Genomic DNA, 17,348 nt, shown 5'->3' with positions numbered 1-17,348 from the left:
TCTAGTCTGGCCTTCCCCTGTCTAGTCTTGCATGCCCCCTCTCTCCAGTCTGGCTCGCCTCCCCGTCTAGTCTGACCTTCCCCTCTCTCTAGTCTGGCCTGCCCCCTCTCTCTAGTCTGGCCCACTCCCTGTCTAGTCTGGCCTTCTCCTGTCTAGTCTGGCCCGTCCCCTCTCTCCAGTCTGGCCCACTCCCTGTCTATTCTGGCCCGTCCCCTCTCTCCAGTCTGGCCCACTCCCTGTCTAGTCTGGCCTTCCCCTGTCTAGTCTTATCCGTCCCCTCTCTCCAATGTGGCCCACTCCCTGTCTAGCCTGGCCTTCCCTTGTCTAGTCTGGCCTGCCCCCTCTCTCCAGTCTGGCCCATTCCCTGTCTATTCTGGCCCACCAGTGTCTAGTCTGGCCCCCTCCCTGTCTAGTCTGGCCTTCCCCTGTCCAGTCTGGCCCGTCCCCTCTCTCCAGTCTGGCCCACTCCCTGTCTAGTCTGGCCTTCCCCTGTCTAGTCTGGCCCACTTCCTGTCTAGTCTGGCCTTCCCTTGTCTAGTCTGGCCTGCCCCCTCTCTCCAGTCTGGCCCATTCCCTGTCTATTCTGGCCCACCAGTGTCTAGTCTGGCCCACTTCCTGTCTAGTCTGGCCTTCCCTTGTCTAGTCTGGCCTGCCCCCTCTCTCCAGTCTGGCCCATTCCCTGTCTATTCTGGCCCACCAGTGTCTAGTCTGGCCCACTTCCTGTCTAGTCTGGCCCACTTCCTGTCTAGTCTGGTCCACTCTGGCTATGTTTGGTAATTGTCGGCATTGTGTTTCTCAGGGTTGTGACCGTCAGATGATTTACGATATGCTGAAAAGACTCCGCTCTGTGGTTTACCTCCCTGGAGACTATGTGTGTAAGAAGGTGAGACCGCGGCCACACACTTGTGTATGATGTCACTGCAGGGTCGTGATGTCATCAGATCATACCCCACAGGGAATTCTGGGAGTTCTTGTACAATGTCTCTTTCAGGGAGAGATTGGGCGCGAAATGTACATCATAAAAGCCGGACAGGTGCAGGTCCTGGGCGGCCCGGATGGACAGACGGTGCTGGTCAGCCTGAAGGCCGGCTCTGTGTTTGGAGAAATCAGGTAAGTAAATCCATAAAGGAGTGCCTACCGCTGTTGTTAACTGTTGTCTGCCAGCAACCATTCATTACACTCTATCTGCACCTCCTGAAGGGTCCCTGCAGCTGAGTGATCTGTACTGATACCTGGCAGCACAGGGGCCTGAATCTGAGGGACATCATCTACATGAAGTTCTCTCCCTGATGCACTGGCGGACACAGACAGAAAAGGGCCCTTGTGCAGGAACAATATATGGGCCCTTTGCAGCCCAAGAGCTCCTAAAAATGCAAAATTGCACCTGCTTTTAAGGTAGAAATGGGTCCCCTTACCCTTTGGGCCCCTGTGCGGCTGCACAGGTTTCACCAATGATATGTCCGACCCTGCCCTGATGGTTCTTGCCCGCTGTCCTTCAGACAGACATTTGAGCCCTTGTGCACCCTGCACTGTCGGGCACTGTCCGTAGATGAGGCACTTCTGAGACTCGCCTGTTTGCTATCTTTCAGTTTGCTGGCAATTGGTGGAGGAAACAGGCGAACGGCGAATGTAGTCGCTCATGGATTCACCAATCTGTTCATCCTGGACAAAAAGGACCTGAATGACATCCTCACCCACTACCCCGAGTCTCAGAAGCTTCTCCGAAGGAAGGCCAAGTGAGTAAAGACGAGCATGAAGACATGGTACTAGTGCCGCCACTCCATCATGGTGATGGTTCCAGAGAGAGCGATGGAAACAGTGGCACCAGTCACAGAGAGATGGAAACAACAGAGCCAGTCACAGATAGAGAGATGGAAACAGCAGAGCCAGTCACAGGTAGAGAGATGGAAACAACAGAGCCAGTCACAGGTAGAGAGATGGAAACAACAGAGCCAGTCACAGATAGAGAGATGGAAACAGCAGAGCCAGTCACAGGTAGAGAGATGGAAACAGCAGAGCCAGTCACAGGTAGAGAGATGGAAACAACAGAGCCAGTCACAGGTAGAGAGATGGAAACAGCAGAGCCAGTCACAGGTAGAGAGATGGAAACAGCAGAGCCAGTCACAGGTAGAGAGATGGAAACAACAGAGCCAGTCACAGATAGAGAGATGGAAACAACAGAGCCAGTCACAGGTAGAGAGATGGAAACAGCAGAGCCAGTCACAGAGAGATGGAAACAACAGAGCCAATCACAGATAGAGAGATGGAAACAGCAGAGCCAGTCACAGGTAGAGAGATGGAAACAACAGAGCCAGTCACAGGTAGAGAGATGGAAACAACAGAGCCAGTCACAGGTAGAGAGATGGAAACAGCAGAGCCAGTCACAGGTAGAGAGATGGAAACAACAGAGCCAGTCACAGATAGAGAGATGGAAACAACAGAGCCAGTCACAGGTAGAGAGATGGAAACAACAGAGCCAGTCACAGGTAGAGAGATGGAAACAACAGAGCCAGTCACAGATAGAGAGATGGAAACAACAGAGCCAGTCACAGGTAGAGAGATGGAAACAACAGAGCCAGTCACAGGTAGAGAGATGGAAACAGCAGAGCCAGTCACAGGTAGAGAGATGGAAACAACAGAGCCAGTCACAGGTAGAGAGATGGAAACAGCAGAGCCAGTCACAGGTAGAGAGATGGAAACAACAGAGCCAGTCACAGGTAGAGAGATGGAAACAACAGAGCCAGTCACAGATAGAGAGATGGAAACAGCAGAGCCAGTCACAGGTAGAGAGATGGAAACAACAGAGCCAGTCACAGATAGAGAGATGGAAACAGCAGAGCCAGTCACAGGTAGAGAGATGGAAACAGCAGAGCCAGTCACAGGTAGAGAGATGGAAACAACAGAGCCAGTCACAGGTAGAGAGATGGAAACAACAGAGCCAGTCACAGGTAGAGAGATGGAAACAGCAGAGCCAGTCACAGGTAGAGAGATGGAAACAACAGAGCCAGTCACAGATAGAGAGATGGAAACAGCAGAGCCAGTCACAGATAGAGAGATGGAAACAACAGAGCCAGTCACAGGTAGAGAGAGATGGAAACAACAGAGCCAGTCACAGATAGAGAGATGGAAACAGCAGAGCCAGTCACAGATAGAGAGATGGAAACAGCAGAGCCAGTCACAGATAGAGAGATGGAAACCCACAGAGCCAGTCACAGGTAGAGAGATGGAAACAGCAGAGCCAGTCACAGGTAGAGAGATGGAAACAACAGAGCCATTCACAGGTAGAGAGATGGAAACAACAGAGCCAGTCACAGGTAGAGAGAGATGGAAACAACAGAGCCAGTCACAGATAGAGAGATGGAAACCCACAGAGCCAGTCACAGGTAGAGAGATGGAAACAACAGAGCCAGTCACAGGTAGAGAGATGGAAACAGCAGAGCCAGTCACAGATAGAGAGATGGAAACAACAGAGCCATTCACAGGTAGAGAGATGGAAACAACAGAGCCAGTCACAGGTAGAGAGAGATGGAAACAACAGAGCCAGTCACAGATAGAGAGATGGAAACCCACAGAGCCAGTCACAGATAGAGAGATGGAAACAACAGAGCCAGTCACAGGTAGAGAGATGGAAACAGCAGAGCCAGTCACAGATAGAGAGATGGAAACAGCAGAGCCAGTCACAGGTAGAGAGATGGAAACAGAAGAGCCAGTCACAGATAGAGAGATGGAAACAGCAGAGCCAGTCACAGGTAGAGAGAGATGGAAACAACAGAGCCAGTCACAGATAGAGAGATGGAAACAACAGAGCCAGTCACAGGTAGAGAGACGGAAACAGCAGAGCCAGTCACAGATAGAGAGATGGAAACAGCAGAGCCAGTCACAGATAGAGAGATGGAAACAGCAGAGCCAGTCACAGATAGAGAGATGGAAACAACAGAGCCAGTCACAGGTAGAGAGATGGAAACAACAGAGCCAGTCACAGGTAGAGAGATGGAAACAACAGAGCCAGTCACAGGTAGAGAGCGAGAAGCGGACGGCGTCAGTCACGGATAGACAGATGGAAACAACAGAGCCAGTCACAGATAGAGAGATGGAAACAGCAGAGCCAGTCACAGATAGAGAGATGGAAACAGCAGAGCCAGTCACAGATAGAGAGATGGAAACAGCAGAGCCAGTCACAGATAGAGAGATGGAAACAGCAGAGCCCGTCACAGATAGAGAGATGGAAACAACAGAGCCAGTCACAGATAGAGAGATGGAAACAGCAGAGCCAGTCACAGATAGAGAGATGGAAACAGCAGAGCCAGTCACAGATAGAGAGATGGAAACAGCAGAGCCAGTCACAGATAGAGAGATGGAAACAACAGAGCCAGTCACAGATAGAGAGATGGAAACAGCAGAGCCAGTCACAGGTAGAGAGAGATGGAAACAACAGAGCCAGTCACAGGTAGAGAGATGGAAACAGCAGAGCCAGTCACAGATAGACAGATGGAAACAGCAGAGCCAGTCACAGATAGAGAGATGGAAACAACAGAGCCAGTCACAGATAGAGAGATGGAAACAGCAGAGCCAGTCACAGATAGAGAGATGGAAACAGCAGAGCCAGTCACAGATAGAGAGATGGAAACAACAGAGCCAGTCACAGATAGAGAGATGGAAACAACAGAGCCAGTCACAGGTAGAGAGATGGAAACAGCAGAGCCAGTCACAGATAGAGAGATGGAAACAGCAGAGCCAGTCACAGGTAGAGAGAGATGGAAACAACAGAGCCAGTCACAGATAGAGAGATGGAAACAGCAGAGTCAGTCACAGGTAGAGAGATGGAAACAGCAGAGCCAGTCACAGGTAGAGAGATGGAAACAACAGAGCCAGTCACAGATAGAGAGATGGAAACAACAGAGCCAGTCACAGATAGAGAGATGGAAACAGCAGAGCCAGTCACAGATAGGTGGAAACAACAGAGCCAGTCACAGATAGAGAGATGGAAACAACAGAGCCAGTCACAGATAGAGAGATGGAAAGAACAGAGCCAGTCATAGATAGAGAGATGGAAACAGCAGAGCCAGTCACAGATAGAGAGTTGGAAACAGCAGAGCCAGTCACAGATAGAGAGATGGAAACAGCAGAGCCAGTCACAGATAGAGAGATGGAAACAACAGAGCCAGTCACAGATAGAGAGATGGAAACAACAGAGCCAGTCACAGATAGAGAGATGGAAACAGCAGAGCCAGTCACAGGTAGAGAGATGGAAACAACAGAGCCAGTCACAGATAGAGAGATGGAAACAACAGAGCCAGTCACAGATAGAGAGATGGAAAGAACAGAGCCTGTCACAGATAGAGAGATGGAAACAACAGAGCCAGTCACAGATAGAGAGATGGAAACAGCAGAGCCAGTCACAGATAGAGAGTTGGAAACAGCAGAGCCAGTGACAGATAGAGAGATGGAAACAACAGAGCCAGTCACAGATAGAGAGATGGAAACAACAGAGCCAGTCACAGGTAGAGAGATGAAAACAGCAGAGCCAGTCACGGATAGAGAGATGGAAACAGCAGAGCCAGTCACAGGTAGAGAGAGATGGAGACAACAGAGCCAGTCACAGATAGAGAGATGGAAACAACAGAGCCAGTCACAGATAGAGAGATGGAAACAGCAGAGCCAGTCACAGATAGAGAGATGGAAACAACAGAGCCAGTCACGAATAGAGAGATGGAAACAACAGAGCCAGTCACAGGTAGAGAGATGGAAACAGCAGAGCCAGTCACAGATAGAGAGATGGAAACAGCAGAGCCAGTCACAGGTAGAGAGAGATGGAAACAACAGAGCCAGTCACGGATAGAGAGATGGAAACAACAGAGCCAGTCACAGGTAGAGAGACGGAAACAGCAGAGCCAGTCACAGGTAGAGAGACGGAAACAGCAGAGCCAGTCACAGGTAGAGAGATGGAAACAGCAGAGGCAGTCACAGATAGAGAGATGGAAACAGCAGAGCCAGTCACAGATAGAGAGATGGAAACAGCAGAGCCAGTCACAGATATAGAGATGGAAACAACAGAGCCAGTCACAGGTAGAGAGATGGAAACAGCAGAGCCAGTCACAGGTAGAGAGATGGAAACAGCAGAGCCAGTCACAGGTAGAGAGATGGAAACAGCAGAGCCAGTCACAGGTAGAGAGATGGAAACAACAGAGCCAGTCACAGGTAGAGAGCGAGAAGCGGACGGCGTCAGTCATGGATAGACAGATGGAAACAACAGAGACAGTCACAGATAGAGAGATGGAAACAACAGAGACAGTCACAGATAGAGAGAAGGAAACAGCAGAGCCAGTCACAGATAGAGAGATGGAAACAGCAGAGCCAGTCACAGATAGAGAGATGGAAACAACAGAGCCAATCACAGGTAGAGAGATGGAAACAACAGAGCCAGTCACAGATAGAGAGATGGAAACAACAGAGCCAGTCACAGATAGAGAGATGGAAACAACAGAGACAGTCACAGATAGAGAGATGGAAACAACAGAGACAGTCACAGATAGAGAGATGGAAACAGCAGAGCCAGTCACAGATAGAGAGATGGAAACAGCAGAGCCAGTCACAGATAGAGAGATGGAAACAGCAGAGCCAGTCACAGGTAGAGAGATGGAAACAACAGAGCCAGTCACAGATAGAGAGATGGAAACAGCAGAGCCAGTCACAGATAGAGAGATGGAAACAGCAGAGCCAGTCACAGATAGAGAGATGGAAACAGCAGAGCCAGTCACAGATAGAGAGATAGAAACAGCAGAGCCAGTCACAGATAGAGAGATGGAAACAACAGAGCCAATCACAGATAGAGAGATGGAAACAACAGAGCCAGTCACAGAGAGATGGAAACAACAGAGCCAGTCACAGATAGAGAGATGGAAACAACAGAGCCAGTCACAGATAGAGAGATGGAAACAACAGAGCCAGTCACAGATAGAGAGATGGAAACAACTGAGACAGTCACAGATAGAGAGATGGAAACAGCAGAGCCAGTCACAGATAGAGAGATGGAAACAGCAGAGCCAGTCACAGGTAGAGAGATGGAAACAGCAGAGCCAGTCACAGGTAGAGAGATGGAAACAGCAGAGCCAGTCACAGATAGAGAGATGGAAACAACAGAGCCAGTCACAGATAGAGAGATGGAAACAGCAGAGCCAGTCACAGATAGAGAGATGGAAACAACAGAGCCAGTCACAGATAGAGAGATGGAAACAGCAGAGCCAGTCACAGATAGAGAGATGGAAACAACAGAGCCAGTCACAGGTAGAGAGATGGAAACAACAGAGCCAGTCACAGATTGAGAGATGGAAACAGCAGAGCCAGTCACAGGTAGAGAGATGGAAACAGCAGAGCCAGTCACAGATAGAGAGATGGAAACAACAGAGCCAGTCACAGATAGAGAGATGGAAACAGCAGAGCCAGTCACAGATAGAGAGATGGAAACAGCAGAGCCAGTCACAGATAGAGAGATGGAAACAGCAGAGCCAGTCACAGATAGAGAGATGGAAACAACAGAGCCAGTCACAGGTAGAGAGATGGAAACAACAGAGCCAGTCACAGATAGAGAGATGGAAACAACAGAGCCAGTCACAGATAGAGAGATGGAAACAACAGAGCCAGTCACAGATAGAGAGATGGAAACAGCAGAGCCAGTCACAGATAGAGAGATGGAAACAACAGAGCCAGTCACAGATAGAGAGATGGAAACAACAGAGCCAGTCACAGATAGAGAGATGGAAACAGCAGAGCCAGTCACAGGTAGAGAGATGGAAACAACAGAGCCAGTCACAGATAGAGAGATGGAAACAACAGAGCCAGTCACAGATAGAGAGATGGAAACAACAGAGCCAGTCACAGATAGAGAGATGGAAACAACAGAGCCAGTCACAGATAGAGAGATGGAAACAACAGAGCCAGTCACAGACAGAGAGATGGAAACAACAGAGCCAGTTCCAGGTAGAGAGCGAGAAGCGGACGGCGTCAGTCATGGATAGAGAGATGGAAACAACAGAGCCAGTCACAGATAGAGAGATGGAAACAACAGAGCCAGTCACAGACAGAGAGATGGAAACAACAGAGCCAGTCACAGGTAGAGAGCGAGAAGCGGACGGCGTCAGTCATGGATAGAGAGATGGAAACAACAGAGCCAGTCACAGGTAGAGAGATGGAAACAACAGAGCCAGTCACAGGTAGAGAGATGGAAACAACAGAGCCAGTCACAGGTAGAGAGACGGAAACAGCAGAGCCAGTCACAGGTAGAGAGATGGAAACAGCAAAGCCAGTCACAGGTAGAGAGATGGAAACAACATAGCCAGTCACAGGTAGAGAGATGGAAACAGCAGAGCCAGTCACAGGTAGAGAGATGGAAACAGCAGAGCCAGTCACAGATAGAGAGATGGAAACAACAGAGCCAGTCACAGATAGAGAGATGGAAACAGCAGAGCCAGTCACAGATAGAGAGATGGAAACAGCAGAGCCAGTCACAGATAGAGAGATGGAAACAGCAGAGCCAGTCACAGGTAGAGAGATGGAAACAACAGAGCCCGTCACAGGTAGAGAGACGGAAACAGCAGAGCCAGTCACAGGTAGAGAGATGGAAACAGCAAAGCCAGTCACAGGTAGAGAGATGGAAACAACATAGCCAGTCACAGGTAGAGAGATGGAAACAGCAGAGCCAGTCACAGGTAGAGAGATGGAAACAGCAGAGCCAGTCACAGATAGAGAGATGGAAACAACAGAGCCAGTCACAGATAGAGAGATGGAAACAGCAGAGCCAGTCACAGATAGAGAGATGGAAACAGCAGAGCCAGTCACAGATAGAGAGATGGAAACAGCAGAGCCAGTCACAGATAGAGAGATGGAAACAACAGAGCCAGTCACAGGTAGAGAGATGGAAACAACAGAGCCAGTCACAGATAGAGAGATGGAAACAACAGAGCCAGTCACAGATAGAGAGATGGAAACAACAGAGCCAGTCACAGATAGAGAGATGGAAACAGCAGAGCCAGTCACAGATAGAGAGATGGAAACAACAGAGCCAGTCACAGATAGAGAGATGGAAACAACAGAGCCAGTCACAGATAGAGAGATGGAAACAGCAGAGCCAGTCACAGGTAGAGAGATGGAAACAACAGAGCCAGTCACAGATAGAGAGATGGAAACAACAGAGCCAGTCACAGATAGAGAGATGGAAACAACAGAGCAAGTCACAGATAGAGAGATGGAAACAACAGAGCCAGTCACAGATAGAGAGATGGAAACAACAGAGCCAGTCACAGATAGAGAGATGGAAACAACAGAGCCAGTCACAGATAGAGAGATGGAAACAACAGAGCCAGTCACAGGTAGAGAGCGAGAAGCGGACGGCGTCAGTCATGGATAGAGAGATGGAAACAACAGAGCCAGTCGCAGGTAGAGAGATGGAAACAACAGAGCCAGTCACAGGTAGAGAGATGGAAACAGCAGAGCCAGTCACAGGTAGAGAGATGGAGACAGCAGAGCCAGTCACAGATAGAGAGATGGAAACAACAGAGCCAGTCACAGATAGAGAGATGGAAACAGCAGAGCCAGTCACAGATAGAGAGATGGAAACAGCAGAGCCAGTCACAGATAGAGAGATGGAAACAGCAGAGCCAGTCACAGATAGAGAGATGGAAACAACAGAGCCAGTCACAGGTAGAGAGATGGAAACAGCAGAGCCAGTCACAGGTAGAGAGATGGAAACAGCAGAGCCAGTCACAGGTAGAGAGATGGAAACAGCAGAGCCAGTCACAGATAGAGAGATGGAAACAACAGAGCCAGTCACAGGTAGAGAGATGGAAACAACAGAGCCAGTCACAGGTAGAGAGATGGAAACAACAGAGCCAGTCACAGATAGAGAGATGGAAACAACATAGCCAGTCACAGGTAAAGAGATGGAAACAGCAGAGCCAGTTACAGGTAGAGAGATGGAAACAGCAGAGCCAGTCACAGATAGAGAGATGGAAACAACAGAGCCAGTCACAGATAGAGAGATGGAAACAACAGAGCCAGTCACAGGTAGAGAGATGGAAACAGCAGAGCCAGTCACAGGTAGAGAGATGGAAACAGCAGAGCCAGTCACAGGTAGAGAGATGGAAACAGCAGAGCCAGTCACAGATAGAGAGATGGAAACAACAGAGCCAGTCACAGGTAGAGAGATGGAAACAACAGAGCCAGTCACAGGTAGAGAGATGGAAACAACAGAGCCAGTCACAGATAGAGAGATGGAAACAACATAGCCAGTCACAGGTAGAGAGTTGGAAACAGCAGAGCCAGTCACAGGTAGAGAGATGGAAACAGCAGAGCCAGTCACAGATAGAGAGATGGAAACAACAGAGCCAGTCACAGATAGAGAGATGGAAACAGCAGAGCCAGTCACAGATAGAGAGATGGAAACAGCAGAGCCAGTCACAGATAGAGAGATGGAAACAACAGAGCAAGTCACAGGTAGAGAGATGGAAACAACAGAGCCAGTCACAGATAGAGAGATGGAAACAGCAGAGCCAGTCACAGGTAGAGAGATGGAAACAACAGAGCCAGTCACAGATAGAGAGATGGAAACAACAGAGCCAGTCACAGATAGAGAGATGGAAACAACAGAGCCAGTCACAGATAGAGAGATGGAAACAACAGAGCCAGTCACAGATAGAGAGATGGAAACAACAGAGCCAGTCACAGATAGAGAGATGGAAACAACAGAGCCAGTCACAGATAGAGAGATGGAAACAACAGAGCCAGTCACAGATAGAGAGATGGAAACAGCAGAGCCAGTCACAGATAGAGAGATGGAAACAGCAGAGCCAGTCACAGATAGAGAGATGGAAACAGCAGAGCCAGTCACAGGTAGAGAGATGGAAACAGCAGAGCCAGTCACAGATAGAGAGATGGAAACAACAGAGCCAGTCACAGATAGAGAGATGGAAACAACAGAGCCAGTCACAGATAGAGAGATGGAAACAACAGAGCCAGTCACAGATAGAGAGATGGAAACAACAGAGCCAGTCACAGATAGAGAGATGGAAACAACAGAGCCAGTCACAGATAGAGAGATGGAAACAACAGAGCCAGTCACAGATAGAGAGATGGAAACAACAGAGCCAGTCACAGATAGAGAGATGGAAACAACAGAGCCAGTCACAGATAGAGAGATGGAAACAACAGAGCCAGTCACAGATAGAGAGATGGAAACAGCAGAGCCAGTCACAGATAGAGAGATGGAAACAGCAGAGCCAGTCATAGGTAGAGAGATGGAAACAACAGAGCCAGTCACAGATAGAGAGATGGAAACAGCAGAGCCAGTCACAGATAGAGAGATGGAAACAGCAGAGCCAGTCACAGATAGAGAGATGGAAACAGCAGAGGCAGTCACAGGTAGAGAGCGAGAAGCGGACGGCGTCAGTCATGGATAGAGATGGTGAGGCGGGTTGGTACTGTTAATGAAAAAAAGCGTTGGTGTCAGTCGATGGGAGGTTTGGCGACATCTTTTATAGCTGGACATCATCCATTGGTCTGTGTACCTGATGATTTGCTTTTTTTTAATTTGTAGAAAAATGCTTAAAAACAGCAATAAACCAAAGGACGAGAGTCAACAGGAGAAGGGCTTCCAACACATTATCCCCCCAAAACCAGAGACCCCAAAACTTCTGAAAGCTGCCGTCGCTGCCACAGAAAGGATGGGTTTCAAAGGATTATCTAAAATAAGACGCCATCTTAAAGTGAAAAAATCAGTGGAGGTAAGAAAAGGCTGTGAGGGGTCATAACGAGCAGGGGCAGGTAAGAGGGGGGTCATAACGAGCAGGGGCAGGTAAGAGGGGGTCATAACAAGCAGGGGCAGGTAAGAGGGGGTCATAACAAGCAGGGGCAGGTAAGTGGGGTCATAACGAGCAGGGGCAGGTAAGAGGAGGGTCATAACAAGCAGGGGCAGGTAAGTGGGGTCATAACGAGCAGGGGCAGGTAAGAGGGGGGTCATAACGAGCAGGGGCAGGTAAGAGGGGGTCATAACAAGCAGGGGCAGGTAAGAGGGGGTCATAACAAGCAGGGGCAGGTAAGTGGGGTCATAACGAGCAGGGGCAGGTAAGAGGAGGGTCATAACGAGCAGGGGCAGGTAAGAGGGGGTCATAACAAGCAGGGGCAGGTAAGTGGGGTCATAACGAGCAGGGGCAGGTAAGAGGGGGGTCATAACGAGCAGGGGCAGGTAAGAGGGGGTCATAACAAGCAGGGGCAGGTAAGAGGGGGTCATAACAAGCAGGGGCAGGTAAGTGGGGTCATAACGAGCAGGGGCAGGTAAGAGGAGGGTCATAACGAGCAGGGGCAGGTAAGAGGGGGTCATAACGAGCAGGGGCAGGTAAGAGGGGGGTCATAACGAGCAGGGGCAGGTAAGAGGGGGTCATAACAAGCAGGGGCAGGTAAGTGGGGTCATAACGAGCAGGGGCAGGTAAGAGGGGGGTCATAACGAGCAGGGGCAGGTAAGAGGGGGTCATAATAAGCAGGGGCAGGTAAGTGGGGTCATAACGAGCAGGGGCAGGTAAGAGGGGGGTCATAACGAGCAGGGGCAGGTAAGAGGGGGTCATAACAAGCAGGGGCAGGTACGTGGGGTCATAACGAGCAGGGGCAGGTAAGAGGGGGTCATAACAAGCAGGGACAGGTAAGTGGGGTCATAAGGAGCAGAGGCAGGTAAGAGGGGGTCATAATGAGCAGAGGCAGGTAAGTGGGGTCATAAGGAGCAGAGGCAGGTAAGAGGGGGGTCATAGCAAGCAGGGGCAGGTAAGAGGGGGTCATAACGAGCAGAGGCAGGTAAGAGGGGGGTCATAGCAAGCAGGGGCAGGTAAGAGGGGGTCATAATGAGCAGAGGCAGGTAAGTGGGGTCATAAGGAGCAGAAGCAGGTAAGAGGGGGTCATAATGAGCAGAGGCAGGTAAGAGGGGGTCATAATGAGCAGAGGCAGGTAAGTGGGGTCATAAGGAGCAGAGGCAGGTAAGAGGGGGTCATAATGAGCAGAGGCAGGTAAGTGGGGTCATAAGGAGCAGAAGCAGGTAAGAGGGGGTCATAATGAGCAGAGGCAGGTAAGTGGGGTCATAAGGAGCAGAGGCAGGTAAGAAGGGGTCATAACGAGCAGAGGCAGGTAAGAGGGGGTCATAACGAGCAGAGGCAGGTAAGAGGGGGTCATAACGAGCAGAGGCAGGTAAGAGGGGGGTCATAATGAGCAGGGGCAGGTAAGAGGGGGATAATAACGAGCAGGGGCAGGTAAGAGGGGGGTCATAAGGAGCAGAGGCAGGTAAGAGGGGGGTCATAACGAGCAGGGGCAGGTAAGAGGGGGGTCATAACGAGCAACGGCAGGTAAGAGGGGGGTTATAACGAGCAGGGGCAGGTAAGAGGGGGGTCATAACGAGCAGGGGCAGGTAAGAGGGGGGTCATAACGAGCAGGGGCAGGTAAGGGGGGTCATAACGAGCAGGGGCAGGTGAGAGGGGGTCATAACGAGCAGGGGCAGGTAAGGGGGGTTATAACGAGCAGGGGCAGGTAAGGGGTCATAAGAAGCTGGGGCAGGTAAGAGGGTCATAACCAGCAGGGGCAGGTAAGAGGGGTGATAACCAGCAGGGGCAGGTAAGGGGGTCATAAGGAGCAGAGGCAGGTAAGGGGGGGGGGTCATAATGAGAAGGGGCATGTAAGGGGTCATAGGGAGCAGGGGCAGGTAAGGGGTCATCAGGAGCAGGGACAGGTAAGGGGTCATCAGGAGCAGGGGCAGGTAAGGGGTCATAGGGAGCAGGGGCAGGTAAGGGGTCATCAGGAGCAGGGGCAGGTAAGGGGTCATCAGGAGCAGGGGCAGGTAAGGGGTCATAGGGAGCAGGGGCAGGTAAGGGGTCATCAGGAGCAGGGGCAGGTAAGGGGTCATCAGGAGCAGGGGCAGGTAAGGGGGGGTCATAATGAGAAGGGGCAGGTAAGGGGTCATAGGGAGCAGGGGCAGGTAAGGGGGTCATAACCAGCAGGGGCAGGAAAGGGGGTCATAAGGAGCAGAGGCAGGTAAGGGGGGGGTCATAACGAGCAGGGACAGGTGAGAGGGGGTCAGAGAAACAGCTGGGAGATGACCGCTGCCTCCAATCATCAGGACAATTACGCAATTGACTGACGAGTGATGGACGAGGCCGCGGCTGCTTCCACTGCTAGGCCGGTTATTGGGGAACCCACAGTGGATGGTATATACACCTCCGATTCCAGGTTGTATATTCCACCTGATCTCACGAGGCTTCAGGGGTGCGGATTATAGAGCAAGAGGAACAGGGCTATTACGTTGTATAGATTTAGTCCAGAAAGATAGGCAGTGTTTATAAAAATATATAAGATGATACAAAATGGAATCGAATAATACGAATGCTTCATACGAGTGAAGGTGTCACGTCCGTCCCATAAATATTGGCTCCATACAAAACCCCAATATTCATATGTGGACAATGGAGACAAAAAGGCTGGAACATCCTCAGCAAGATGCTTTGCACCCAGGATGTTTCTTCCTTGGAGTAAAGCAGCTCCTGCCTTCTCCACCTCTGCGTAAGCAAATCTCATCTGTTTTAATTAGTTTTCCACCTTCCCTAGATACAATTAATCCAAAATGTTCAATGTCAGAGATGTTTTATGGATTTTCATTTTTTTATGACACCTCCTCCTTTTTGAGGTGGCACGGGAGGCTGATTTACAGATCGTTTCCCCAGCCCACCTTATGGCACTACCTCCCTGGATCCCACAGTACCCTCTCCTTCTGGGACTCTTGAAATATGGCATCTCTGGGACGTCACTCAGCACCTCCAGACCAGTCTGAGACTCCGGACTAGAGGCCACAGCCTCACAGGAACCCTCTGCTGCCTCCTCTGGGTCAGGGACTGCTCCTGTTATCCTGCTGGATGAGGAGGTTACCTGCGTTCCGGGCACTCTGACTGCGGCTATGTAGGCTGTATCCCCAGGGGATAATGATACTTTCCCACCATCCTGACAGACTGGGGACACTACTTTCCCACCACGCTGAAAGGCTGTGGGACACAGAACATCAGTGATCTGGTTTGAGCATCCTTTCCGGTATCTTTCCGGTCACTGAACACTTGCCCGGTCCCTGCGAGGATTCTGTGCAGAGTTTTGAGGATCAGGCTCGGTGTTTTATTATTTTTGACCTGGGACATTACTGTACGTGTAGCTGTTGCATCCCCTCTATCTCTTATTTTTCTGTCCTGTCTTTTATTTGTCAATGCTTGGGGGGGCCGGGTACAGCCGGCAGAAGGAGGCTCTTGTTACCATCTGTACGGTCAGACAGAATGACGCCACTGGCAAAAACAAACAGCAGATGATCGCTGGACTGGTGCAACAGGGGTCTCTATGGGGAAGGGTTGTAGATTGAGGGGTCTCGATGGAGAGGGGCTGCAGAGTGAGGGGTCTCTATGGAGAGGGGTTATAGGGCGGGGGGTCTTTAAAGGGAGGGGTTGTAGAGTGAGGTGTTTATGGGGAGGGATCTCTATGGGGAGGGGTTGCAGAGTGAGTGGTCTCTATAGAGGGGTTGTAGGGCGAGGGGTCTCTATGGGGAAGGGTTGTAGGGCTGTTTCCCAGTCGGAGCTGTTCCCGCTGTACAGGAGCAGAGTCTGTGGCTGTGGGGTCCGTCCCCCGCTGTATGATGTCATTACAGGATTCACTACCCCACCCCCATATATATTCCGCAGCATGAAGAAACATGATCTTTTCTTGTGTCCCCCGCAGCCCACGAGGAGCAGCCCCGTCCCCCCAGGATCCCCTGTGCATCGCCGCTCTCCTGTGCCCACCCTGAAATCAGAGGAAGATGAGGCAGCAGAGATTATGGCAGAGTCTACAGACAACACGGTGGTTATCAGGGTCAGCCCGTCCCCGCGAGGCGATGAGCAGATCCTGTCTGTGGAGGTGACGGCCCCCGAGGAGGATGAGAAGTAACATGATGGCGGCGGCGGCCCCCCGCTGTAGTATTTCCTGCTCCGTAGCCTCGATACCAGGATGGTGGACGCTGCTGTGTCCGGATCTCGCACTTGATGGATCCACATGTGGAGTAGCACAGTCGGACCGCTTGTAGCCTTTTCACCCTGCTTTGTGCCCTGTAGACCTGGGCATGCTGGAGGATGTAGTCCTGCCGGTGGTGGCCGCCGTGACGAGACTGCTGCATGTGTAGTGGGGATAGTCTGTGCGGCTACTACTGGCCATCGACAAATGACCACCGACCACTGGCCGGACGTGTACACAGCCGTATACACCAGAGGCTCCGGACACAACATCCCGGGTTCTTTACCACGACCTCCACCCGCCCCACGGCTCTAGCTCCAGCACAAGATGGCGGAGACCCCCAAGATCGGCGGCACCAGCTGTGAAAAGGACCAGAGCCCCCTGAGCAGCAGCCGTCCTGCTGTAGCCGGATGTAGCCGAGCTCGGCGTCTTATCATGTCCGATTATTAGATGCTGAAGTTCTAGCTCTCAAATAAAAGCAATGGCTGCTGTGCGCTATGGTGGTGTATATAGTATATATATATACAGGACAGGAGGAGTGGTACTGTGCAGCGTATATATACAGGACAGGAGGAGTGGTACTGTGCAGTGTATATATACAGGAGGAGTGGTACTGTGCAGTGTATATATACAGGAGGAGTGGTACTGTGCAGTGTATATATACAGGACAGGAGGAGTGGTACTGTGCAGTGTATATATACAGGACAGGAGGAGTGGTACTGTGCAGTGTATATATACAGGACAGGAGGAGTGGTACTGTGCAGTGTATATATACAGGACAGGAGGAGTGGTGCTGTGCAGTGTATATATACAGGACAGGAGGAGTGGTACTGTGCAGTGTATATATACAGGACAGGAGGAGTGGTACTGTGCAGTGTATATATACAGGACAGGAGGAGTGGTACTGTGCAGTGTATATATACAGGACAGGAGAAGTGGTACTGTGCAGTGTATATATACACAGGACAGGAGGAGTGGTACTGTGCACTGTATATATACAGGACAGGAGGAGTGGTACTGTGCAGTGTATATATACAGGAGGAGTGGTACTGTGCAGTGTATATATACAGGGCAGGAGGAGTGGTGCTGTGCAGTGTATATATACAGGACAGGAGAAGTGGTACTGTGCAGTGTATATATACACAGGACAGGAGGAGTGGTACTGTGCACTGTATATATACAGGACAGGAGGAGTGGTACTGTGCAGTGTATATATACACAGGACAGGAGGAGTGGTACTGTGCACTGTATATATACAGGACAGGACGAGTGGTACTGTGCAGTGTATATATACAGGACAGGAG

The 17,348-nt window shown here is 50.7% G+C and overlaps 1 protein-coding gene across 1 annotated transcript in view; it reads left to right on the top strand.

Annotated features, from left to right (window-relative positions):
- Positions 1 to 16,542, top strand: part of CNGB1 (cyclic nucleotide gated channel subunit beta 1) — a 226,273-nt gene extending 209,731 nt beyond the window's left edge. Inside the window, exons 35-39 of the mRNA XM_073659858.1 lie at positions 800 to 883; positions 992 to 1,110; positions 1,590 to 1,736; positions 11,588 to 11,774; positions 15,775 to 16,542. Of these exons, the coding sequence (XP_073515959.1) occupies positions 800 to 883; positions 992 to 1,110; positions 1,590 to 1,736; positions 11,588 to 11,774; positions 15,775 to 15,981 (744 nt within the window). The 3' untranslated portion in view covers positions 15,982 to 16,542. The remainder of the gene's footprint in view (positions 1 to 799; positions 884 to 991; positions 1,111 to 1,589; positions 1,737 to 11,587; positions 11,775 to 15,774) is intronic.
- The last annotated feature ends 806 nt before the right edge of the window (positions 16,543 to 17,348 follow it).

Source organism: Phyllobates terribilis, unplaced genomic scaffold (genome assembly GCF_046119375.1).
Source record: "Phyllobates terribilis strain yellow unplaced genomic scaffold, ASM4611937v1 Scaffold_14__1_contigs__length_39327217, whole genome shotgun sequence".
NCBI lineage: Eukaryota > Metazoa > Chordata > Amphibia > Anura > Dendrobatidae > Phyllobates > Phyllobates terribilis.
The sequence above is the reverse complement of the archived record's forward strand: the minus strand, read 5'-3'. Positions and strand labels throughout refer to the sequence as shown.